The following is a 22785-nucleotide window of genomic DNA, read 5'->3' as shown; positions in this document are numbered from 1 at the left end:
GAAAGAGGAGAAACAGATAAAATTCATCGTGGCAAGGAGAGTGCAGTTCCCTGGAAGACACGGTTGTTGGAAGCAGCAGCAGGCAACTGCTGCTCTGCATCTACAGCCTGTCTCAGAAGGCTGAGACCACGCACAAAGTGCCTGAAGGTGAAGTCCCACCGCTACTGCGGATTGCAGCAGGACTTGCAGGTTGTGCGAGTGCAGCAGTGGTACTCCTAGAAGTGATGGACGCTGGTCTGACACCAGGTACCTTCTTTCTACATGTGACAGAAGCACAAATTCCAGAAAGCTGCTCTCACTACAGCTGGCTGGCCGTTCGCCCCCAGGAGCTCTCACAGGCCGTCAACATGCTCACGTTCTCCATCAAAGGCCAGGATACCAAGAACTCCATGTTAGACACTTTTCTGTTTTTATTTTAAAAAAATCCAGAATGGATCCAATAACAGTTTTATTATCAAGGAAATGCTTTACCATAAGCAGAGAACAGACACAGGATGGAGCAGAAGGCTCAGACAAGCAAAGTATTTAACTTCCACATAGCCTCTTTTGTAAGAAATAATGTTACAGCTAAATTTGAAGTAACCCCCCTCCTTCAGAACAAGGGTACTAACCTAGCCGCAGATCTGAATGCTCTCTAGCAATGTAACCAGCCTCATCACTGCCGCTCGCAGGCTTTATTACCTTCTCGCAAGTACTCAGATCCACAAGGAGGGTCCATACAGGTGCTCCTCTCTCCCAGTTCCAGCAGGACTTCCATCTCCACCTCTTAAATTTAGTGACATGGTTTCCAAACTTTGACATCAGATTTAGTACACCATTGTGTCAAGTATCAGAAATAAATCATCAGAGAGTCCCCAGGTGCCTCAGTTGAATACCAGGGGGCCAAACACCTAACTTCATCTGGCATGAATTAACTTTCATCAAGTGGCAATTTATCTAGCAGACGCATCACTAAGTTTATACATTAAAGAATTTTATATATAGAATACTGCAAAAACACAGTAAGTCTGAATTCTGCCCACTGCTGCTCAGGAAGGTCCCTTCTCTCCCAAGCGTCAAGAAAATCGATCTCTTTCTTCATACTTTAGTCAAGGCAAGACAGAGACTTCTTATTGCTTCTCTTCCTTCTGATCCCCTGGACTTCCAGAACCCTCTCTTTCAGAGGCCATCTGCAAAAAAGTCGGCTTATTAGTCGTATGTCCTAGACATTTTTTTCCTAGCTGGCTGCTTAGGTTGCTTCTAGACTGAAGAAACCCTTCCTTCAGTGAAAAGGGTAACTGTCCACTGGAGAATGGAAACCATCTTCATCTCTGCATGACTGCTACTAACAGGGAGGAAATTATCTTCCCATTATTTACGCTTTCCTTGTGGATGTAACGAGCTTACATTGCAGCACTGAACATTTTCAGTTCGACATCAGAAAAGTAGCTTTCCACAAACAGGACAGCTCAGCACCACCAAGGTCACCTGGGCAGCATGTGCCACTTCCATCCTGAGACACCTCCCTGCACAGGACGTCTCTGCCAGGGCTCAAATGGGTGGGCCTTTCACTGGGAAGGAGTCCCAGTGGCAATGGCCTTACTACTGTAATTTCAGGCAGACTGAACAGGCAACCTGTTTAACAAGAATCCTTACAATAAATCCAGACGTCACTTCTTTAGGCACTCTACACACCTAGGGGAAAGCCCTGCCTGTGCTGCTCTTGATACTCCTTACTAAGAAGTTCCAGCATTTTCCACGCAACACTGTACAGTAACGTAACATAGAGCTTGGGAGGTGGGCTACCTACAGTAGGATGGCCAAGATTTCAGGCCTTCAACTCTGCCTTTCTACAGCTGCCCCATCAGCAAGTGTCACTCAGAAGGAGCTGCACTGAGACTCAGCGCTACCTCCGAGCACAGCTCTTACAGAACGTCTGGTGTCCTGACTCACCCCTCCCCATCCAAGGGCTAGAAAACGGAAGCAACCATGAACCTACCTTCTTGTATGCCATTTCAAAGAGTTTCAGGGAAGCCTGCTGCAGGCTGGTTGCTGCCTGTCTGATGTTTTCTCCTGTTTCAGTATCTTTACGAGCCAGAAGTTCCCTCATTTTAGCAATTTCTTCCTTTAATTTGTTGCACTGCAGTAAGTCACAAAAAAATAAAAAAAAGATTAAATCCTGCACTTTGTTCACAGAGAATGTCTTTTCTGTCATTTCACCCACCTATTTGCCACAGCAAAACAACCACCTTTCTTTTGCCAGAAGCCATGAAGTTAGATCTCAGACCAAGCCACACTGTCTGCAGGGACTAGGACTGTGTTCAGCTCCCAACGGGCACCTGTCCACTTCACTAAATGTGCCACAGTTGGCATTAATCTGTCCCCTTGTTTGCGTCTCTCAGAGGCGCCAAGGACAGAAAGCCCTGCAGAGCCTGAACAGGCTGCCAAGGATGAGAGCTGCTCTCCCTGGCACACCTCGCCAGTGAGTCCGTCACCCCAGGAGCCAGGATGAAGGGAAAAGAAAGCTGGTTTTCATCTATAGTTAAGGCACTGTCAGAAAGCCAACAAGTAAGGCTGTTCACCACCCTGTTTAATCCCTTAGTGGCATGTGGGAGAAGGAGCAGAGAGGCAAACCAAAGCAATACGGTCTCATCCCAGCCCCTGTAGCCATCTGTCAAACCCTCCTCCCAGTCTGGCATTTCTCTGTCAGACTGGCACGCTGCTGGAGAGGCAGGCCTGGAGAAGCAAGGTTACTGGGGGACAGCTGTGCCGGCAGTGCTTGCTCAGCAGCGTTCGCCGTCAAAACGTGGGCAGAGTTCTCATTCAGACCCGCAGGAAGGGGAAAGCGATCAACGCCGCCTGTGTCAGGCCACCAGCCCCACTCAGACAGCACAGGGCTTCTTCCAAGCACTGCCACCCACTTCCCCTTGGTATTCCCCCTCACCCAAATGTTACCGGGAACAGTCCCTGCAGGTAACAGGGATTTAGGCTCTGTGCTCCTGCGAGAGAAAACTAGTAATCACAATCCCAAACACAGAGTCAGCCAGTATCCCAGAGAGGAGCCGGGCTGAAAAACAGCATTTAAACTGATCAAAGGCTACTTACCAGTAAACTATAATCTTGTTCCCTCAAACACCTCACAGAGCCCCTAAGAGCCCTCTGATTCTGCTTCCAAGAGTTTGCTGTCTTGAAGACTCTGTGCTCCATTTTAAACTTGGCTTTTGAAGTTCATAATGCAGAACTTAAACTGTCACTTAGAAGTGGGGTGAAAAGCACTCTTTTGATACCAAATATCCACTTCACTCCAAAGATAGAAGAAAAACTGGAGTTAAGTGGGTACAGTAATCTTCACCGTCTCCACGTTCTTGGGTTGCCGTGCATGTATTGCAGGGACTGCACAGCAACTTTGCCTTCGTCCCTCTGCTAGTCCACTGGTGGGCACTGTTAGTAATCTCTGGATTCAAGCAAAACTCTTCTCTCACACATGCCACAGTACAGTTCTTGTCAAATCACCACGAGCCCAAGCCAAGGACATAATTCATGCAGAAGCCTTTCGTTAAGGGCTTTTCAGGCTCTCAGATCTTCAATGACACTGAACCTGCACTCTGAAATAGGGTATTTGCTATTATCTAAACCATATTCTTCTATGTCCTTATATCCTCCTATCAGCCACACTCACGCACTCATCAAGTGCAAAAACCGTCAGTCAATGACTGCCATCTTTGCACAGTATGGAAATATGCACGGAGTTGGTGCCACTGGTCAAAGCCAGCTGCGAGTTAAGTGAGAATTTAAGCAATGATTCAGTAAGTAATCTTACCTCCTTTACTGTTACAGGATCAGAAACAACCTACCTCATCTGCTGGCAACTGATCCTTGAACTCCTCCATCTTCGACTCTGTGTCATGGATGATGCCTTCAGCCATGTTCACCGCTTCCACACGTTCCTGGGTAAGAGAGCTCATAAGGACCTACTGCACACATCACTGGCGATACAAGTTGTGTACATATGAGCTGACATTTCTTTCCTCAAACTGCCAAACTCTGCTCTGGTTCCCACCCAGCATCCTTCTTACTGGCAAGGGGGCAAGAGGAAATGCAGGAAAACCATTTCTAGATGCATTCTGGCACCAGAAAGCCTGAACACTGAGTCTATGCAAGTCAGTCCTCACACTTTCACACTCAAACTCACTTCCCTGGAAGTAGAAGCAACCAATGCAGCATGACTGTTGGCACACTGAAAGAGCCAGCAACTGCAGACAGCACAGCGCGCTCTGCCCTGCTCCTCAGGAAGGCAACAGAGCTTTCAGCTCCTTCAGCAACAAGGGCCCTCAAGACAACTAAAATAATGGGTTGTTTTACTCACATCCCTGAATTACAAATGCTTGTAACATCTCAACAGTGGAAAAATCCCACTGTGCTAGGTAAGACATATCAGTTCCTTAAGTTACTGTTGCCAAGACAGCCAACAGGGAACAAGGTAGGCTGTAAGTACAGAGCAGTCTTGCTGAGACTTAATTCAGTCCCAGTGTCAACATGAACTATTCCACCAGCAGCAGTCTCTGGTATATCCAACTCTCTCCATCTGAAAAAACTGTCTACCTGAACAAGGGCGTGGTAATATTCTCAGGAGACTAACCACTTGCAGTGGAAAGCCGATGAAAAATAATTTTGTTTCTACACTACATCTTCACCATTTGTGGGATGTCAAAGTTCACATGATGCCAAGTCCTGCAGAGTGGCAACTGTGCATTTGTGATATTTCCACAGCAGTAAAACCATGATCAGAAAGGTATAACAAGGGAATTTTGACAGTTACAGTTACACAAGTCCAGAGAAGTGATAGTTAAAATAACCTGATCACCTTCACCCGATGGGGTCACTGGACTGAGGTAAGTCCACTTCAGGATTACAGCAGGGAAGAACTTAACTCGCCAATTTAAGATACAAAGTCAAAATAAGGCAAGAGGAAAAAGTTTGCAGTGCAGCCTCTTCAAATGCTAGGCCACCACCTACACTTCATGTCAATGCTGTGGTTACTTAAACAGCGGGACTTTCTGAAGTCCCATCTAAACTACATATGATAATAAACCAACACTTTGTGGCTTTAGAGGTTCTGAGGTAAGGCAATACTGCTTCACATGAATTTATTCCATGCGTTTTCCACTTCAGTCCTCTTCTGATCCCTTTACTACTGAGGGTGAGGATTTACAGTGCTGCTTGAACACCTGAGAGTGGTTTCTACACACTAGAACACAAAATAGATCAGTTCATTGTGCCGGTTTCAGCAAATCACTAAACATATGCTGGTGCCATATCCCAGAGTAGGCCTGCACTGTCTGCTTAAAGAAGAAAAAAAAAAATCAATTCTCTATATTTAGTGGCGTAATTCATTAGTATTACCCTCATTAAACCAATTAGTTCCAACCATTAATCCTATATTACAGGTTCAGTCACTCAACCATGGCAAGTGTCATTCTTTTCTTGACAAAGTCAGTGAGGCTTTCAAACACCTCCTGATGGCGTCACCTGCACTGAGGGCAAACCCTGTGCTCTGATACAGCATTCAGGATGCCACAGTGAGACTTGAAGCACTACAGAAAGCAGCTTCCCACTTCTGAAAAAAAAAAAAAAGGCCAAGGTGCAGCTTTGCTTGGCAGGTTCTATTAATTAAGCTTTAAAATAAACTCGGAGAAAGCAGCTTAAATATCCCATACTGCCTCCACTTAAATGGAACATCACTTTGAGAGCCCAGCTGTAGTAGTCTGGCTTTAAATAAACAGCCAAGTAACAGGCATGTGGACAGGACAGAGCACTGATGGCAAAAGACATAACTAGAGCTGCAAAGCTGTTTGTTATGAGTTACAAGCAGGTGAATTTGCTTACTGCTGCCTCCACGTCCCAGAAATTCTTCAGGGAGGAATCAGAATGCCAGTTGCACAGCGTTAAGTTATTCAACCCAAACCCAAGATCCAAATGCCTCTACATACACCTCCTTGCAACTCTGGAGTGTAAACCGAATATAAGAAAGCAAGCAGATATTCAGCTAATTGCACAAGCAAGCAGCTCAAGATTATATAGGCCAGAGCTACAGCTCCTCCAAAGGTGGGCACAGTTATTAGCACAGACCAGCGATAACCAGCAGGTACACTACTAGCTGGAAGATGCTGTAACGATTACATTACCTTCCTTCGTCTGTCTTCCTCTGCATATTTCTCTGCATTCTTCACCATGTTCTCAATTTCATCTTTGCTAAGGCCACCAGAAGACTGGATAACAACTGCATTAGAGAAGAAGCATTGATAAATAACGTGCTCTATCTTTGAGGAGAGTATTATTTCTCAAACCTTCTCAATGGCAGGAGCCTTGCTCAGAACTCTGCACCTGTGAAGACCCTGTGGCCAGTACAAAGACAGCCAGTCTTTGAAGAGGCAGTGATGCTGCTGCAAGATAAAAGCCTGACATCTTAGATCTATGAACTCCCCAGCTCTGCCAGACACTTCCTGTCCACTGGTCTGCAAGTCACTTGACCTTTCTTCAGTTACTCCTCTTGAAAAGTGCACGTGCACACAAAGTCCCCAGACCAAAGGAATATTCAAGTTTTAAACCATAAAACTAAAAAACTCCCAAACAATCCAAACAAACCCAAAGCCAACAGGAAAAAAAAAAACCCAACCAAAAAAGAAAAAAAATCCAAACAGAAGGAATTGTTTTACCAGGGCACAGAGATTCCTTTCACTGTTGGAAAGAAGCCCAGGCTGGTAGGATAAGACAACTTTCCCCACCCAGCTCCTCACACTGCCCTTACAAAGTGAACATAGTGTTACTCCATGGGCATGCTCGTAAATGTGTCACACACACACCCCCCTTTTTATCTTCCATTAGTGATAAAAAAAGTGAAAGAAGTAGAGCCTGGACTTAATCCAATTTCTGCAGTAAAGCATAATTTCACCGTGAAACAGAGGCCCAACATCAAGGATATTGTAAAGTCCAAAAAAGGATATACTAAGATCCTTGCTAGAAGTAAGTTTTATATGTAATATTTGTCAATGGTACAAAACCCTGAACAGAAGACACACATACAGACACGTGTCCTTTGGGTGCAGATGTGGGATGAGCAGTTCAGCTTTATAATTAGGTAGGTATACAGATGGGCAGCTAAAAATTTCTGGTTGTCTATTATCAGGAAACACTTACTCAGAGGGTGAAGGCTGCCACACATAGAAAATCTACCAGGAAATCAAAGTAACAAGCAGCACGGTTTTGATAACAAATTTCTGCCAAAAGCCAAGCAACATGATTATGAAGAGTGTGTGTGTATATATATATATATATTTTCAAGTTGCCAATACAAAGTTAACAATATTTTCATAACTGGAGCATGTATTTGATTGCTCAAGTAGCTGCCTCCAAGAAACAACCGAAGGGCAGTATAGAGGCTTCCCAGTTAGAGGCACAAGAGAGATCTGTTTTGTATCAGGGGAATCTACAAATGCTTCAAATTAATCGTCTGAGCCCACAACAGAGCTTTAGAAAATGTCAACCATGTTGTTAATTACCCCAAAACACCAGGCCTAACATTTCATTGCACTACAGAGAAAAAAAACACTGACAGCTTGAAGTCCCCCAAGCCTCCTGCTATTTAGAGACGTTTCCAGCCTAAATGGATGAAAATGAACAAAGGTGGCTCCGCAAAATACCTGCTGCTTCAAAATACTTGAATTCCAAGACCTTTCTAACAGAGCACTTAGAAAGAAAACAGAGTCTCAGCAGAGGGCCGATCTGTTTGGCTGTACGTGACATGCCTTGGATTCAACAGAAATCTCCCCAATTCAATTTCTCCCTTAAAAGCTGACACCTTCATGCAGGCAGCAACCTTTTAAAGTTTTAGCAGAGGGCACTCCCAAAGGAACAGCATGCCCACAAAAACACAGCTCAAGAACAACTCCTACAAGGTGCTGGATTCCCACTCCCCCGATTTCTGTCCCTTCAGGGTAACACTGGGCAGAATGTCACTGCTCCAAGCTCCTCAGTGACACAGGACACCCCTGTAAAGCAGCAGGAGCACTGCTCCACAGACACCGGTATGCCCAACACTTCTCTGGGGACTGAGGCACAGCCAGGACATATAGGAAACCCCAGGAAACAGTTGCACTGCTAAAATATTGCTATAGCAATCACAGCAGATGGCAAGACCAAGAAAGGACTGTCATACAGTGCAAAATGACTTGGAACATGGTAAACCTTTGCCAGTAAGGACTTTCTTGCCCTTGGCATAGGCAGATGCTTCATCTATGCCTAATGGGCAAGGAGAGGGCATCCGTTGGTGGTGGTCTCTGTCAGCAGGCTAACAGAGAGGGCAGCTGCTGAGTGCTGTGTATTTACAGAAGCTTTACTTCCTTAAAATGAACCTACAGGTCAGTTGTCTCCTTTTCCCTACTTCATTTTTCAGTAACCTTTTGCCCTGCTTTCCAGAGGCATTTAGGCTAAGATTACTTCAACTGCATGTTACGCTGGCAACAGATTATTTGTGTCATCCTTACCCTTAATTGAGTAATGTGCTGCACAGTCCTCACCCTGGACTGTGGGATGCTCAAGACAGCACTCCGTTACCTTCGGAGTCACTTAGTGTTACCCCCAGCCCAACACGTGTGGGGCCCAGCCCTGCTCCACACCTTTCCTCCTCGATCCTAGGCAGCGCCCCAGAGCACTTACTTTGCTGTTCGCGTCCGGTGCCTTTATCCTTGGCTGACACGTGAACGATACCGTTAGCATCGATGTCAAAAGTGACCTCAATCTGGGGCACTCCACGCGGTGCTGGGGGAATCCCAACCTGAGAACGAGAAGTGCTTTGCCATCAGCTCCCACGTGGACATAAACTCAAGGTGTGAGGCTCTGCTGTTGCCATGTTATCTTAGTGATCTGTCAGTTGAATCAACTATTAACTAACCCTCAGAGCAGAATCCTCTAAAGACCTGTTGGCATCATGTGGTTAATCAGTAGCACCTTGACAAATTTGGACAGGACACAAATTTCTACCCTAAACAAATAAACAGAAACCATGAGACAGTCCCCAAGTTTGGTTTCAAGGTGACATGGGTTCTGATTTATTGCTAAACAAGTCCCTCTTCCATGGACGTGGCAGGATGCTTTCTTTCCTCAGTTCATGACATAACTAAACTCCAGTGACTACCTCAGAGGCAAACGTTTTTTTACGAGTGACAGGCAGTACAGCTTCCTTCTGAAATACAAAAGAAAGGCAAAGCCCTTCCTTTCTGTGGGGCTCCTCCTACCAACAGGAGGTTTGGACAGTTATAACAGGGCCAAACTTTGCCAACACTGACCAAACCAATTCTGCACAGGGAGCTGGTTAGGCAGCTGTTCTCTGTTCTCCAGTAAGCAGGGGGGTTCCACAAGCACTCACAGAAAACCAGTACTGGGCTAGAAATGGGTTACCCTAGGGACTGCAGGTATCATGGAGCCTGCTCCAAGTGTCGTCTTTGCAAGACCAAAGGAAAAGCCAGCATTCAGGTTATCTGCTGCGAAGGCCTAGTACTACAGAAATCTTTTTAACTCTTTGCGCCCAGAAGTAGAGTGCACCCTTTTAGGTAACCAGGCTCTAAAGCCATAGTAGCCCCTGTGCCACATAGGGCCACTTAGAAACTAAGCTCTGTGTTAAATGCTAGTTGCGCCCCTGCCACTGAAAGGCTGTCCCAGAATAAGGCTGTGCCTTTAGAGACTCCTTTTTTACTACAAATAGGGTCAAATGTCTTCTGTAAGATGACTCCCCCTTCAACGCTGCTTTCAGGGGTCAACTGAAATGGAGAAGGCTTTGACCTTCTCAAAGAAGGTCAAGTCTAAGGTCATGAATACTGAGTAGCAGACGTACCAATGTGAATTGGCCAAGAAGTTTGTTGTCACTAGCCATCTCTCTCTCTCCCTGGCATACTTTAATCTCCACTTGTGTTTGCCCATCAGCAGCTGTAGAAAACACCTGTGGAAAAGGAACAAAGTTACTGTATCACTAGGAAGTTGCAACACATGAACTGATGCAGTTACAAGCCGACTAAACAACAAGGAAAGGAATAACTGAAGAGGTAAAGAATCATTAAAACTTGTTGATCCCCCGGTTCCTCTGACAAAAGACTGAGGCTCCAAGACTAGCCAACAGCCAAGCTCACTGGCATCTTGTCCTGTATGCACATGAGCTCACAAAAAGTGGTAATGCCATGCCAGCAGCAGGCTCCAGTGGCAGCCAGCCACATAACCAAAACTTTTCCTCCTGAAGCAGCAGGGCTCCTGCCCCAGCCCCACACCCCAGACAGAACAAGTGTTATCAGTAAGAGCACACACTAGCAGACCCAGACAATACACAGTGAAAGAAAGGATCACACTCAAGTCTACTAGGGCTCTACAGCTCAGGAAAAAACCCCATAAATTATTCCTTCCAAGGCATGGAGACCAAGAAAGGTGGTCTCAAACAAGCATGGTGCTCAGTTACAGAAGGTCTCCACATAATTCTTCAGAATGATGTGTTGACAGTTAACATCACAGCACACACACTGCAATCCTGATGAGGCCACAAACATTCTGGGGTATCCTGGCACACATTAACTCAACTCACCTCCCCCCTTGGGCATGCTAATAATCAAGAGATACTCGGTGGCTGACACGCTGCATCTCCTTGCCAGATGAGGAGGAGACAAAACTATCTACTGGGATGCTTTGGGTAGCCCTCACTGGGTGTTTGAGACCACCACCAAAGACCCACCCATCCAGAGTCAATTTGTACCTGGCTCTTCTTAGTTGGTATGGTAGTATTCCTGTTGATGAGCTTCGTGAAGACACCTCCCAGTGTCTCAATCCCCAAGGAGAGGGGAGTTACATCCAGCAGCAGCACATCAGTAACATCACCAGCTAACACGCCACCTTGAATTGCTGCACCAATAGCAACTGCTTCATCAGGATTAACTGCTTTGCTAGGAGCACGGCCAAACAAATCCTGTACAGTCTGCTGCACCTGAATGGAGAGAAAGCACAGCTCATATGCAGAGTGAACCATTAACACCCAGTGCTGTGGCCAAAAGAACATGCCAGCCTTGGCTAGAGGTCTGTATCTTTATGCTCCTGCTGCCGTGTAACCCTGTGGCATGACAGAAGTACCAAACTTCAGGCCTGTGACTGCTCCTTAACTTCCTATCTTCCATGGACCCTATTAAATGCATTCGGTCTAGATATCCCTTTCTCTGGAGACTTTCTTGCAGCCAAGTTTGCCAGCTGCAAGTCAGCATCAGTCTTTTCACATGGCCCAGCTGTATTCAGAAGGGATCACTCATGCTTATCAAGCAGGAGTCAAGCACTGCTCCCCAGGACAGCACAGCTATGGAGGCAGAGCACAAAAAAATCCAGAGCAGGACAGTTCACCTTGTTCATGTGTAATAAGGCAGGGGTGGGGACTGTATCAAGTACAGTATTTTCAAACTCTACTTAATGGGCTGTTTCACCTGAGAAATAGATTTGCCATCTCAGCAGACAGTCTGAGCCGCTTTACTCAGCTTCTCACCGCTCTGCCCTTTTGGAAGGATGTGCTCGTGATTGCAACAGATGCTGCTGAAATACCCAGACGAGAATGCAGTAAGGTATGCATGAAGCAAAGCTCAGCAGTTCACTCCTCTGCCTCACAAGAGAAGGGTGTGGGACTTGGTTCCCAGTCACAGCTTTCCTCCTGAGTACACCTGTCAGGCACGCAGCAGCACAGGTGAGCATGTGCCTGGAAAACTGCTGTAAGCAAATGTCCAACTCCTCTGCACTTCAGCCAAGAGACATCTGCCGGGAGCATTCATTACAGAGGAAGACACTTTATGTATGAACACATAATTAAGTACAAGTCTTTCCCTGTGGAGGCATATTTTACAATATAAAAGAAGCATTACTTCTAACCACCCAGTGTACATTTCCTGGAGCACTGCCCATGTGAGTGCTCAAAAAAAGGCACCTTCCCTCCTAGCAGGGTGAACCAAAGACAGTACATGAGAGAAGGTTCTATGCTTTGTGCAACATAGTGGCACTGATCTGAGCCAAAGTTGTAACTAAAGGCATTCAGGAAAGCATTCTGTAAGCTTAAAGCCACAGATGTGGGCACTTATAAATAGGAAGTAAAAAAGTAACAATTAAAAAATAAACTCAATATTTAAGTACTGCCTTGCACTCCCAAAGAATGCATTATGTTTCAATAATGGCTTCCCCACTTCTAGAAGTGTTCCCCATCACTTATACGTAGCTAACCACAGCATTATTCCTTCATCCAGCTGGAACAGCGGGGAGGTTGGGAAGGTATAGCACAGCTACTCCATTTGAGCTCTGGCCAGAGCAGCACCTTCTGTTTGTCTTGTTGCTCCGATCTCCCTGCCTGGGGGATGTTCTGCACACACTAGTATCACCTCCAGCCACCAGGCTCATTTAACACAGCAAGGAAAAGGACCCCACGACCAAACCTCAAAGCAATCCCAAGTAGGATCACGTACACACCTACTATCCGAGAACGGACCTGCAAATCACAAATCTTAGCAGCAAACTAATGGTCCAAGCGTGACTGATCCCTATGGAATGAGATTTTGATGATCTCCGTAAGAAAAGGACAAGCTGTACTCTTGAAGACAGCTGTGTACATACATGTTCAGCTCTGCCTTCAGGGGACCTAAGCAGTAGTATGCACTGCTATGAACAAGAACAGTAAATTGCCAGCAGACAGCGCCTTACCTGCAAGACTGTGCATGTCAGCAGAGCAAGCTTCCAAGTTACCTGTTGGTGCTTATCACCACAGAATACAAGGGCCAGGTATTAGGTAATGAGCATTTGGAACAGCCCATTAAATATGCTTGACAACACCCAGCCCCAAACAAGTAGTCAAGTTACCAGCAGATAACAGAGCCATTCCGCTTGTGCACTTTTTTCAGAGCTAGCTATAATTGCTCTACAGAGGTGAAGAAATCCACTGGAAGGCCCAGATTACTGATAGATTCTTGCCATTCAAGGGTACCTTTATCACAAACTGAAGTTCACAACAAGAGAAAACACTGTGTATCTGAACAATGCCGCTTATGTTCAGTCCACACCAGAAAACATGATTTTATGTTGAATTTTCAACTCCTGATACCTCCCACTTCTCTTTGTAAAGTGCCACTCAGCTACAGCCCCCAGATCCAAGCTGAGCTAATTCAACAGGATGAGAAAGCCCCTTGCCACTGCTTTCACATGACTACTTAGCATTTCTGCTCCTGGCAACTTTCAGCTGTTGGAGCTCTGAAGTTACCAGACTCCCAACTTTCCTGTTACAGACCACCCTTAACAGAACACACTGAGTAGCTCTGCCAGCTTTGCCTGTAACAGGGACTTATCTCATACCTTCGGCATTCTGGTCATGCCACCGACGAGGATGACTTCACCGATGTCACTCTTGCTGACCTCAGCATCCTGCATGGCTTTCTGGCATGGTGCTACTGTCCTCTTGATCAGATCAGCCACAATGCCCTCAAACTGAGAGCGACTCAGCTTCATGTTCAAGTGCTTTGGTCCAGAGGCATCCATAGTAAGGTATGGCAAGTTAATATCAGTCTGCAGCACAAACAGACACAGAATAAAAAACGGGAATGGAAAATAAGGCAGCTACATACAGGTTTTAGATCAAGTTATAGATTCTTTTCTGCCTGTACCAAAGCATTACATGCCTGTTCACTCTGCAGCCCCGTCTTTAATTGCAGCAGGCACACTTTTGTTTGACATTTCAGACAAGGACAGGAAAATTATTTTGTTACATATCCCATTGTTACAACTGTTAAGTTCCAATTTTAATACTGTGTTATTTTGAGATCTTTTATGAATAAAAGAAACAATTTAATTTCTATCACAGCCACGAGGTAAGAACTGAAACATTAGAAGTGACCACCTTAATCCTCTTCCCTTACCCCAACACAGAAGAAAGCCTATCTTCAAAGTTCTGCAAGATTTTGCCAAACGACTAACATTTCATAGAAGGTAAACTACTTGAAGGAAGTAACTCGGGACCATTTCCCAAATGTGAACAACTCATGCTCAAAAACTCCACTGCCAAAGTTCATCAGTGCCAGGGACCATAAACCCCACTTTTCATGGCTATTTGTGAACGATCTTACAAGTTTACATGTTGTATTTTTACAGTGAATCTTGCACTAAACCATCTTGTTCAAGCGCTGAGTCATGCTGACATCAAAAGACACTACAAATCAAAGCAATTAAAAACATTAATGCTTTAAGATCTAGAGATTAAGTTTACACAACAAGAGCTAAACCTGTGTTACTGACTAGAGGTGTGCGTTCACTTTATTAATAGCATGGTCAAAAATACCAGGGGAAAACAGGGCCAAAAGCAAGTTGTTTTCCATTCACTACTAAAGAGTTAAGGAATTCAGTTTTTCCTGGTATGAACAGACTGCATTTGCCAACTCTTGAGCTAGTAAAACAGAGCCTGCTATGTCTCTGGCAGAACTATGAATCCATTGTGACTGGCTAAACTCCTTGCTATGAGCTCCCTACTGGCCAACAAAAAGACCACCATCAAAAAAAAAAGTTTATTCAGAGCCTAGAAATTGGCAGAGTCCCCATTTCAATTACTATATAATTGACCCTAATTTCACTTAGGCAAGACTATTACACCCCCAACTTGCTGCTTCTCCAGCTCCTTATTCAGTAGTGAATAAAGGACATGCTTGAACACATTAATATACAAAGAGGATGCAAAAAAGAGTATATGTTGCCCATTGCCTAGACAATGCTTCTATAGGCAAGTAAGTACAGGTTCTTTATAGAAATTATTTCTTACTGGACAAATTAGCTGTTTCAGGAATGAGTAGCAGCAAGGTTTTAGAACTGCCTGCACAAAACTGCAAGCGCTTCCAGTAACCCAGCAGTACTAGCTGCAGCTAAATTCCGTGATGCCCACCGTACTTCTGAAATACATTTAAGCTGGCAACAAGTTCACAATCCCTGCAAGGTCAGAAAACACGGTGCCAGAAGAAAAGCAAAGACCAGCACCCACTAACATTCTCAGCTTCCAACAACTAAACATGCTCCTTAACAGTCTACTCTGCTAAAGGACTTTCTGTTAAAGTGATGCCATTTGGTTACTCAGAAGCTTGTTCTGCCACCCCAAGGAAAAAAGCAGCAGTTTCATAGAGCTTTGTAAATAATAATAATGCAAAACTCACGTGTATCAAAATGTTTTACTGGACTGCTTTGAACCCAGCCACCTACCTGTACAGACGACGAAAGCTCACACTTTGCTTTTTCTGAAGCTTCTCTCACCCGCTGAAGGGCCATGTTGTCTTTAGTCAGGTCAACACCCATCTAAGTGATAAACAATATGGGTTAACACTCAGCGTTTGCACAGGAGTCACGGGGAGCTTTTCTTCACCGCAGTTCACCCTCCTACCACCCCTGACTGTAAAGATGTTTGTAGAAATACAGCCTGATATGTGCACTTCTGCTGATCTTTCTCACTTCTGGCAAATGTATTTAGCATTTCAAAAACATCTGCTAGCCCTCTCTGCTCTGGAAGTGATTATACAGTAAGTTACAGATAAAGCTTGGAAAAGGTGCTATATCACAGAATATAAAGGCAGGACTGATTTAGCAAAGGAGTTAGAATGACAATGTAGTTTCCAACAGTCTTAACTGTGTATTCTAAGAATCTATGCTGACATATTCAACTGAACCACAGATTTTTATTATTAAAGCAAGCAGACTATGTATAGGATAATCCTTCTACACTAGACGGAAAAAAAAAAGGCAGAAGCCCAGCTATTTTATGTCTTCCAGGAGAATATTCTACCTCAAGAAAACAAGCATAAGAACTGAAAGCCTGGCTAACAGGTGTCTAACACACTTAAATTTCAACTGTGTCATAGTTTACAAACCAAGTCCTAATAGTTTAGGAAAAATACATTCTTCTAGAGAAATTAAGCAAGGCTGAAAAACAGCGTAACACAAGATTGAGTTCTGATGAGATACCTTACCTCTCTCTTGAACTCTTTAACAATATACTGTAGCAAAGCTTGATCAAAATCTTCTCCACCCAAGAACGTGTCACCATTAGTGGACTTCACCTCAAAGACTCCCTTCTGGATTTCCAAAATGGAAATATCAAAAGTGCCACCACCCAAATCATAGACTGCAATACTGGAAGAACAGATGCAGAAAACATTAGTTTCTAGACAAAGTTGTGTGGCTCAAAAAAATCACTGTCCTCAGGAGGTAAGCGCGCAGAATTCATGTTGCTGTCCACAAAAGTTGTAAGTCTCTCTAAAGACAGCAGTCAACAAATTACACAGTATACGCATTCCTCGAGCACTCCGAAGTCCATGTAGAAGCCTCCGAAAGATGTGCTGCACAACATTTAACCTTGCCTGCTATTTCAGAGAGGGCAGTTCCTCCTTCTTCAAGGAAACACACTCTCATCCACTGACAAGGACAGGGACACCAGAATCATTACGAAACATGTTTTTCAAGATGTGAGGCTTTCACAGCACTATAATGTACACCAGAAATACAAACTCTGTAACAAAATACCTGCACCTATATAACCACCCTTGACAGTGACAGAAGGCTGAATGCAGTCAGGAAAGATGGAAGGTGTGGCCAAGAGGCACCAAACCTCAGCGGACCTCTTCAGCACCAACGGTGACATCCTCTCACCGCGTTACCCTTAGCCACACATATCACTGCTACCAGCGGGTAAGATAATTGCCACTACACTTTCATAATTAAGTTGTAGCTGCAAGTTATGAACTCACCGTCTTTAACAAGCATGGCTGGCATAAAACAGAGGTGACACTACACAGCACTGACTCACAGCTGCGAGTCTACTTTGTGGCAGAATTCCAACCAATGATTTAAAAAATAGAAAGCAAGAGAGACATTTACAAAGCAAATTGCAGCATGCTTATTTAAGAGAGGGTATGTGTTATGAACAGGCACTTACACTTTGTCTTCAGACTTGTCCAGACCATAGGCAAGTGCAGCTGCTGTTGGTTCATTAATCACCCTCAAAACATTCAAGCCAGCGATCTGCCCAGCATCCTTTGTAGCCTGAGGAAAAAAAGAGGAATGCTGACTGCTGCGAGAAACTAAATGCAATTTATAAGCCCGAAAATCTTACAGCTTGGTGAATACCTGTCTCTGGGAATCGTTGAAGTAAGCAGGGACTGTGATCACAGCATTCTTCGCCGAATGTCCCAGGTAATTTTCTGGAGGAAAAAGGAGACAAAACACAAAGTTGTCCTTGTAAGATACAAATGCCACAAAATTACTATGTAGTTTGAAGTATTTTTCCTGAACTAAAAACAGAAGATAGGCTTGCTGCCCAAGAACCTGCTGCTTTCTGGAAAGGTGCAGAGGGAGCTGTGCAGAAAACATGTAATTCCATATAACATGGGATAGTCTGTAGACTCTGACAGAACAGCAAAGCACCTCCACAATTCAATCAGTGACTGGATGCTGCTAGTGAGTGAGAATTCATCTGAGAGCTTGTCTTTTTAGTGCGTGAGACAAGCTGTTTTCCATTTCTTTGTAGTATTCAACATCTGATGCACTTAAAACTTACTCATTTTCATCCTGTTTAGTCTGCTGTCAGTAACATTTATATGGTACAAATAATGGACATATACTAACTTTATAAGAATTTAAGACAGCAAGTCAGGAAAAAAATATGTATTGCACCCTAATTTAAAGTCATAAGCTTCCCTCAAAAAAACAAGAAGGATGTCATCAAATAGACCCAGACTTCCTAAAAACTAAGAACGTGCATGATGCAGTGAGACTGCATACAGAATTTATGCCTATGCATTAGTCCTGCCCAGACTTTACACACTGCATTACTCTGCGTTGTCTGCAAAGCCAGATCATTCCATAGTTGAATTCATCCAGGCCAAAGCCAACAGACCTACAGGAAACAAACCCCTGCTTTGCAGAAAGTCAGATTCATCACATGATGCTCATGTACCACATACTTGTTATTTTACTCTTCAGTGTACCTTTTACCAAGTATCCAGGATCTATCACTGGGAAAAAAAATTAAAAAATACATTTCGATGGAAGCTTCAGTCCTGCCCTCCAAACACTTACCACTGGACGCACATTTACCAAACGAGGCTGCAGAAGGCAGCTACTGACTATTATCTCCACATATTATATACAGTATCCCCAGAAACCACGTTAGGAATTGAAAAGGAGAAAAAAAAAAATATTCTCCAGGCCAATGGATGTTTTCCCCTGGTGAAGGTTTAAAGGCATCACTGGCTCAGAAGCTATTCACTCAGCCCCACAATCGGGTCCCTTGAACCCCTTTCTTGCTACATAACTAGCAGCTGAATTCAAAGCAAAGCCACTGAAACCCCTGGCTGCCACAGCCTGTGCTCAGCCACAGGCAGGGTGGCACAAGGCCTGCAGCTTACAAGGAAAAGGAGCTCCCCCTTCTGAGCAAGTCTGCATCCAGTTCAATTAAAACTGAGTATCAACTCAATCAGTATTCAATTTTGGTAAGAGTATGTTTTAAGTAAAGCACTAACATCTTGCCAAAGACCCAAAATCGAGGTAGGCACTGATCTTCCTTGAAGCTTTGTAACAGCCCCCATCACTGCACCCCTTCCATGATCTGGCCTGCTGTACAAGGATTCCCGTACCAAAAAGGTACCTTTATGGCTGCAGCACTTCCATTTACCAAGGCCCAGCACCAAGGCCACACCTGTGTGTGCAGACGGCAAAGACCCAACTGTACCAACCTGCAGTTTCCTTCATCTTCATTAGTACAAAGGCACCGATCTGGCTTGGAGAATAGAGTTTCCCATGAGCCTCTACCCAGGCGTCACCATTGGAAGCACGGACAATTTTAAATGGAACATTCTTACTAAAAAACAGAAGAATTCCACACTCAATTTCACATACTCCCCCTACAATTAGTATCAGCAGATGAACACGTGCATATTCTAGACACAGAATAGTGAACCTGCCAGCAGCAGCCTCAGATCCCGAGACTCCCAAAAGTACCAATGAACTATTAATGCTGCTTTACATCAGCTCCATCATTTAGTCCCAAGTCCTAGATATGATCATACAGCTTTGATTGTAAATACCCTCAAGAAAGAGAAGTCTTCACTGACCACTCCGCACAGCGTCAGCAAGGCTTTTTTTCTTCCTTTCTGAAAACCTTAAAATCAGCAACTAACACAGCAAAATACAGCTTGACCCTCACAATATAAGCATTGAAACTTTGAGACATGGGGGCATAACTACTTTACCCAGAAGAAAGTTATGTTTTAAGACAGAACAGGTCATGTTATACAGCATTATATTTTACACATTTCTGCTAGTAGCTGAATTGCTCTCCACCCTCACTTACATATCCTTCTTCACTTCAGAGTCATCAAAGCGCCGCCCGATGAGACGCTTGGTAGCGTAAAAGGTGTTGTGTGGGTTAGTTACCGCCTGCCGCTTTGCTGGCATTCCAACCAAGCGCTCGCCATCGGCTGTAAATGCAACAACTGAAGGTGTTGTCCTGGCACCTTCAGAGTTCTCCAGCACCTATATAAAAAATGTTAACAGGGTGCCATCAAAAAAGATTGCCTCTGAGAACACTAATTTGGACATTCAACTTCTAACGTAACCACAAGCTGGTATACACTTCTTACTTACTTTCGCTTGCTTTCCTTCCATAACTGCCACGCAGGAGTTTGTTGTACCCAAATCAATTCCAATAACAGCACCTTTAATTGCTTCTGAGCTGGAGAGCATAATATGGGGAAAACATTAGTACTAAAGGAAAGTAACCAGATAGTAAAAAAAACCCCACTTTCTACCCTGAAGACAAGCCAAAGTGATTTTTCACTAGATGTTGAAGTAAATAGACACTGTATTTTGACCTAAGGTGTTCTCTGTTACACAAGAACTGAATCTTGTGCCTCTGTTTTCAATCAGATTGCTCATAGGTATATCCTTGCTTGTTTAAATAAACATATAAAATATTATTCTTCACAAGAGTAATCTTTACCACATATGTCAAAATCTTTAGGGATGTTGAGAAAACAAACTTGTAACTAATTCTGTCCCTACACAGACAGGACTTGTTTTGGGTTACTTTTGATGTCTGAACTCATTTGAAAACATCCAGCTGGAGTTAAGAATGCTAATAATAAATTGTATTGGTTTATTTATCATTGTTTAGCATGAAGAGAAAAATGCACAAAGACAACAAAATACTCAACCAATGCAGGTTCTCTGAGCCACAGCAAAAAATAACCACCTTTCTGATCCTGAGGAGCAACAAATTAAATTAAGTCTGAAAAATGGGGGTGCTTCTTACACAAGACAAATCTGACCCTCCTTCTCCTTTCTAGGAAGAGCATATTACCCCTTGCAAGGCTAGAGAGAATTCTTTAATCATAATTTTGTCTTATAAACAAAGCTATGTGCTTGGATGAAGGTGGAGCAGCACCACATTTATTACCAGGATGTCACCTTCTCACTCCCCAAGATGCTAAGTCACTCTAATTCCAGTTCAAATAACAAAGCAGTGATCTTGAAAATGTGTAACTGCTCAGCTTCTCTGTACTAACCAGAACGAGGCAGTTTTCCTAACACAAACAGATTTCCCATTCTGTGTCCTGAATCAGCATCAGCCACAAAACATCTGACAGTGTTACACAACTAACTGATACTCTCTTCCCATTAACTTGCAACAAGAAAAACAACTGATTAAAATGCATCAGCTGTTTGAAATAAATTTTAACTGTAGTGAAACAGAGCCATGTATCACGCTTGTTTCATGCTAGTGTAAAACAACTTGTTCCATCAGTGTTTGGGTATTTTTTTGTTTGTTTGTTTTCTCGGGGCTGCTTTTTTAACCAAACAAATGTCAACAATTCACATTCTGAATACTGGTGGTGGTGGGAGAAGGGAGGAAGAACAGTTCTTAAAGTTCCCCTGGAAAAAAACAAGAGATAAAGAACTAGCCTTAGAAAAGTTATACACAAAGATTCTAGTCTAATCTTGCTGGTTTTGCTCCATTCTTCCATCTCCGACTCAAATAACCAGTACTGTTATCAGGAGAAGAATAAATATAAATATCAAATGACCAAACATGAAAAAAACAAGGAAATACTTACGCATATTTTCTGCTAGATGCTGCTCTAAGAACATTTTGACTGAGGCCATTCCAGAATGTCTATAAAATAAATATATTCTAATGAAAATTCAGTTTTAAATATTAAGTGATCTTTAAGCTGCGACTTTCAAAGGAAGACAACTTCTGAAGCGACAGGGTCATACCACAATATTTAATTTTTAATAACTGAAGTGCAAATTCAGGAAGAAACTGAGAAAGATTTGGACTGCCCCAAAAAAACCCAGTTACTACAAATATCCATCAGGCAGAACCCTTATCTGTATTACCAGAACTGAGCTATTTGCCTCAGACTAAATAGTCAATGGCTATCCTACCAGGTAAAAGACATTTCAGTAAATTAACTCTGAACCTTCAGCTTTCAAAGAACAGCAGCAGATAAACATTAACCCCATTTCTCAAAGCTTTATGTGTGGTCAGCAACAAATAATCCACTACATCCCTTGAAGAATCTGCAATGGAGATTTTGCAGCAACTCTTCTAAGCTTTCTGCAGTGGCCACAACCTTGTGTGTGCAAATCAGGATCTTTGAGAACTCCAAAAGCATTATCCATGTTTCTGTTTTACGAATGAGTTTTTAACAAAACATCTTAATACAGACAGAACCACAACAAGACACGAGTATTTCGCCGATTCTTCCAAGACACTTGGCCTAGCCACACTCCATGAGCAGATAAGGGTGCAAGGGCCTGGCCAGAGCAGGCCAACAGAGACTGCTCTGCCGTGTGCCGATGACCACCACCAGCACCGGTTTGGTCTCTGTGCATGCTCATAAATTGCCTTCACGTGCCTTCCCCAGCCTGATCTCCGCTATCGTTTTCACACGGAGGCTCAGGAACTAAACAATTTTACTACATGCTTCCCTGAAAACAGACCCAGGCATACGGCACGCGTCCCCGCTGTGCCACCCTCTCCTCACCCACGGGGTGCTGCTGCGCCCTGCACCGCCATTAAACACTTTCTTAATAGCTACTCAGTACCTGGCACAGCCCAACGGGCCCGGGCTCGTCCCCGCCGCAGCGGGAACTCGCAGGTTGACAGTGCCCCCCCCCCCCCCCCCCGCCATCCCCATAGCCCCCTCTTCGCCTCCCCGGTGTCCCCACGGCCTCCTCCCCGGGCATAACCGACGGGCCTCCCCCGTCCCCTCAGGGCCGCGGCCCCGCCGGGCCTTGCCCCGTCCCCTCAGGGCCGCGGCCCCGCCGGGCCTTGCCCCGGCCCCTCACGCACCTGCGCCAGCCCGGGGGGGGCGGCGGCGGGGGCGCCCCGCGGCAGGAGCAGAGGGAGGCGGGCGGCGGCGCGGCGGGCGCTGAGCATGGCGGCGGCGGGCCGGGCCGGCAGGCAGAACAGGGGGAGCGTGGGGCCGCGGCTCTTCTGGAAACCTCCACCCACGTGGGCCGCGGGGGGGGAGGGCAGATCGCGCCGCAGGACCCCCGCCGCGGGCCGCCCCGCCGATCGCCCGGTCCTGCCGCTCGATTTCGGCGCTCCGCTCAGCTACCGGCACGGCGACACGGCTGCACGCTGCCTTTCAAAGGCGGCGAGAGAGCTCGCTGCGGCGGCCGGCGGGGAGAGGGGCGAGACGCGGGCGCCCGAAAGGCGCG

At 44.8% G+C, this 22785-nt stretch overlaps 1 protein-coding gene and 1 non-coding gene across 2 annotated transcripts; both read right to left on the bottom strand.

Moving 5' to 3' along the window:
* Nucleotides 1-386: 386 nt before the first annotated feature.
* On the bottom strand, nucleotides 387-22583 carry HSPA9 (heat shock protein family A (Hsp70) member 9). The gene is made up of 17 exons (XM_055718518.1): nucleotides 22415-22583; nucleotides 21171-21229; nucleotides 19702-19789; nucleotides 19409-19590; nucleotides 18792-18916; nucleotides 17185-17258; nucleotides 16994-17100; nucleotides 16029-16191; nucleotides 15268-15360; nucleotides 13384-13593; nucleotides 10772-10999; nucleotides 9869-9973; nucleotides 8695-8812; nucleotides 6165-6259; nucleotides 3834-3926; nucleotides 1979-2119; nucleotides 387-1169 (listed from the first exon to the last, which is right to left on the bottom strand). Exons 1-17 carry the CDS (start codon nucleotides 22499-22501, stop codon nucleotides 1110-1112), a joined length of 2028 nt encoding a protein of 675 aa, XP_055574493.1. The 5' UTR covers nucleotides 22502-22583; the 3' UTR covers nucleotides 387-1109.
* Nucleotides 10468-10536, bottom strand: LOC114016797 (small nucleolar RNA SNORD63). The gene has a single exon (XR_003561470.1). It is a non-coding gene; the product is annotated as a small nucleolar RNA SNORD63 (small nucleolar RNA).
* Nucleotides 22584-22785: the final 202 nt, after the last annotated feature.

Source organism: Falco cherrug, chromosome 8, assembly GCF_023634085.1.
Source record: "Falco cherrug isolate bFalChe1 chromosome 8, bFalChe1.pri, whole genome shotgun sequence".
NCBI lineage: Eukaryota > Metazoa > Chordata > Aves > Falconiformes > Falconidae > Falco > Falco cherrug.
Note: the sequence above shows the minus strand (reverse complement) of the source record. Positions and strands in the feature narration are given on the sequence as shown.

What these genes read in the sequence shown, in the direction of transcription:
- HSPA9 (XM_055718518.1), bottom strand. Translation starts at nt 22,501, where the DNA reads ATGCTCAGCGCCCGCCGCGCCGCCGCCCGCCTCCCTCTGCTCCTGCCG. An exon ending in TGGAAGGAAAGCAAGCGAAA is followed by an intron (nt 19,591 to 19,701) that starts GTAAGTAAGAAG and finishes TTTTTTATATAG; the next exon opens with GTGCTGGAGAACTCTGAAGG. An exon ending in GACAAGTCTGAAGACAAAGT is followed by an intron (nt 16,192 to 16,993) that starts GTAAGTGCCTGT and finishes CTGTTCTTCCAG; the next exon opens with TATTGCAGTCTATGATTTGG.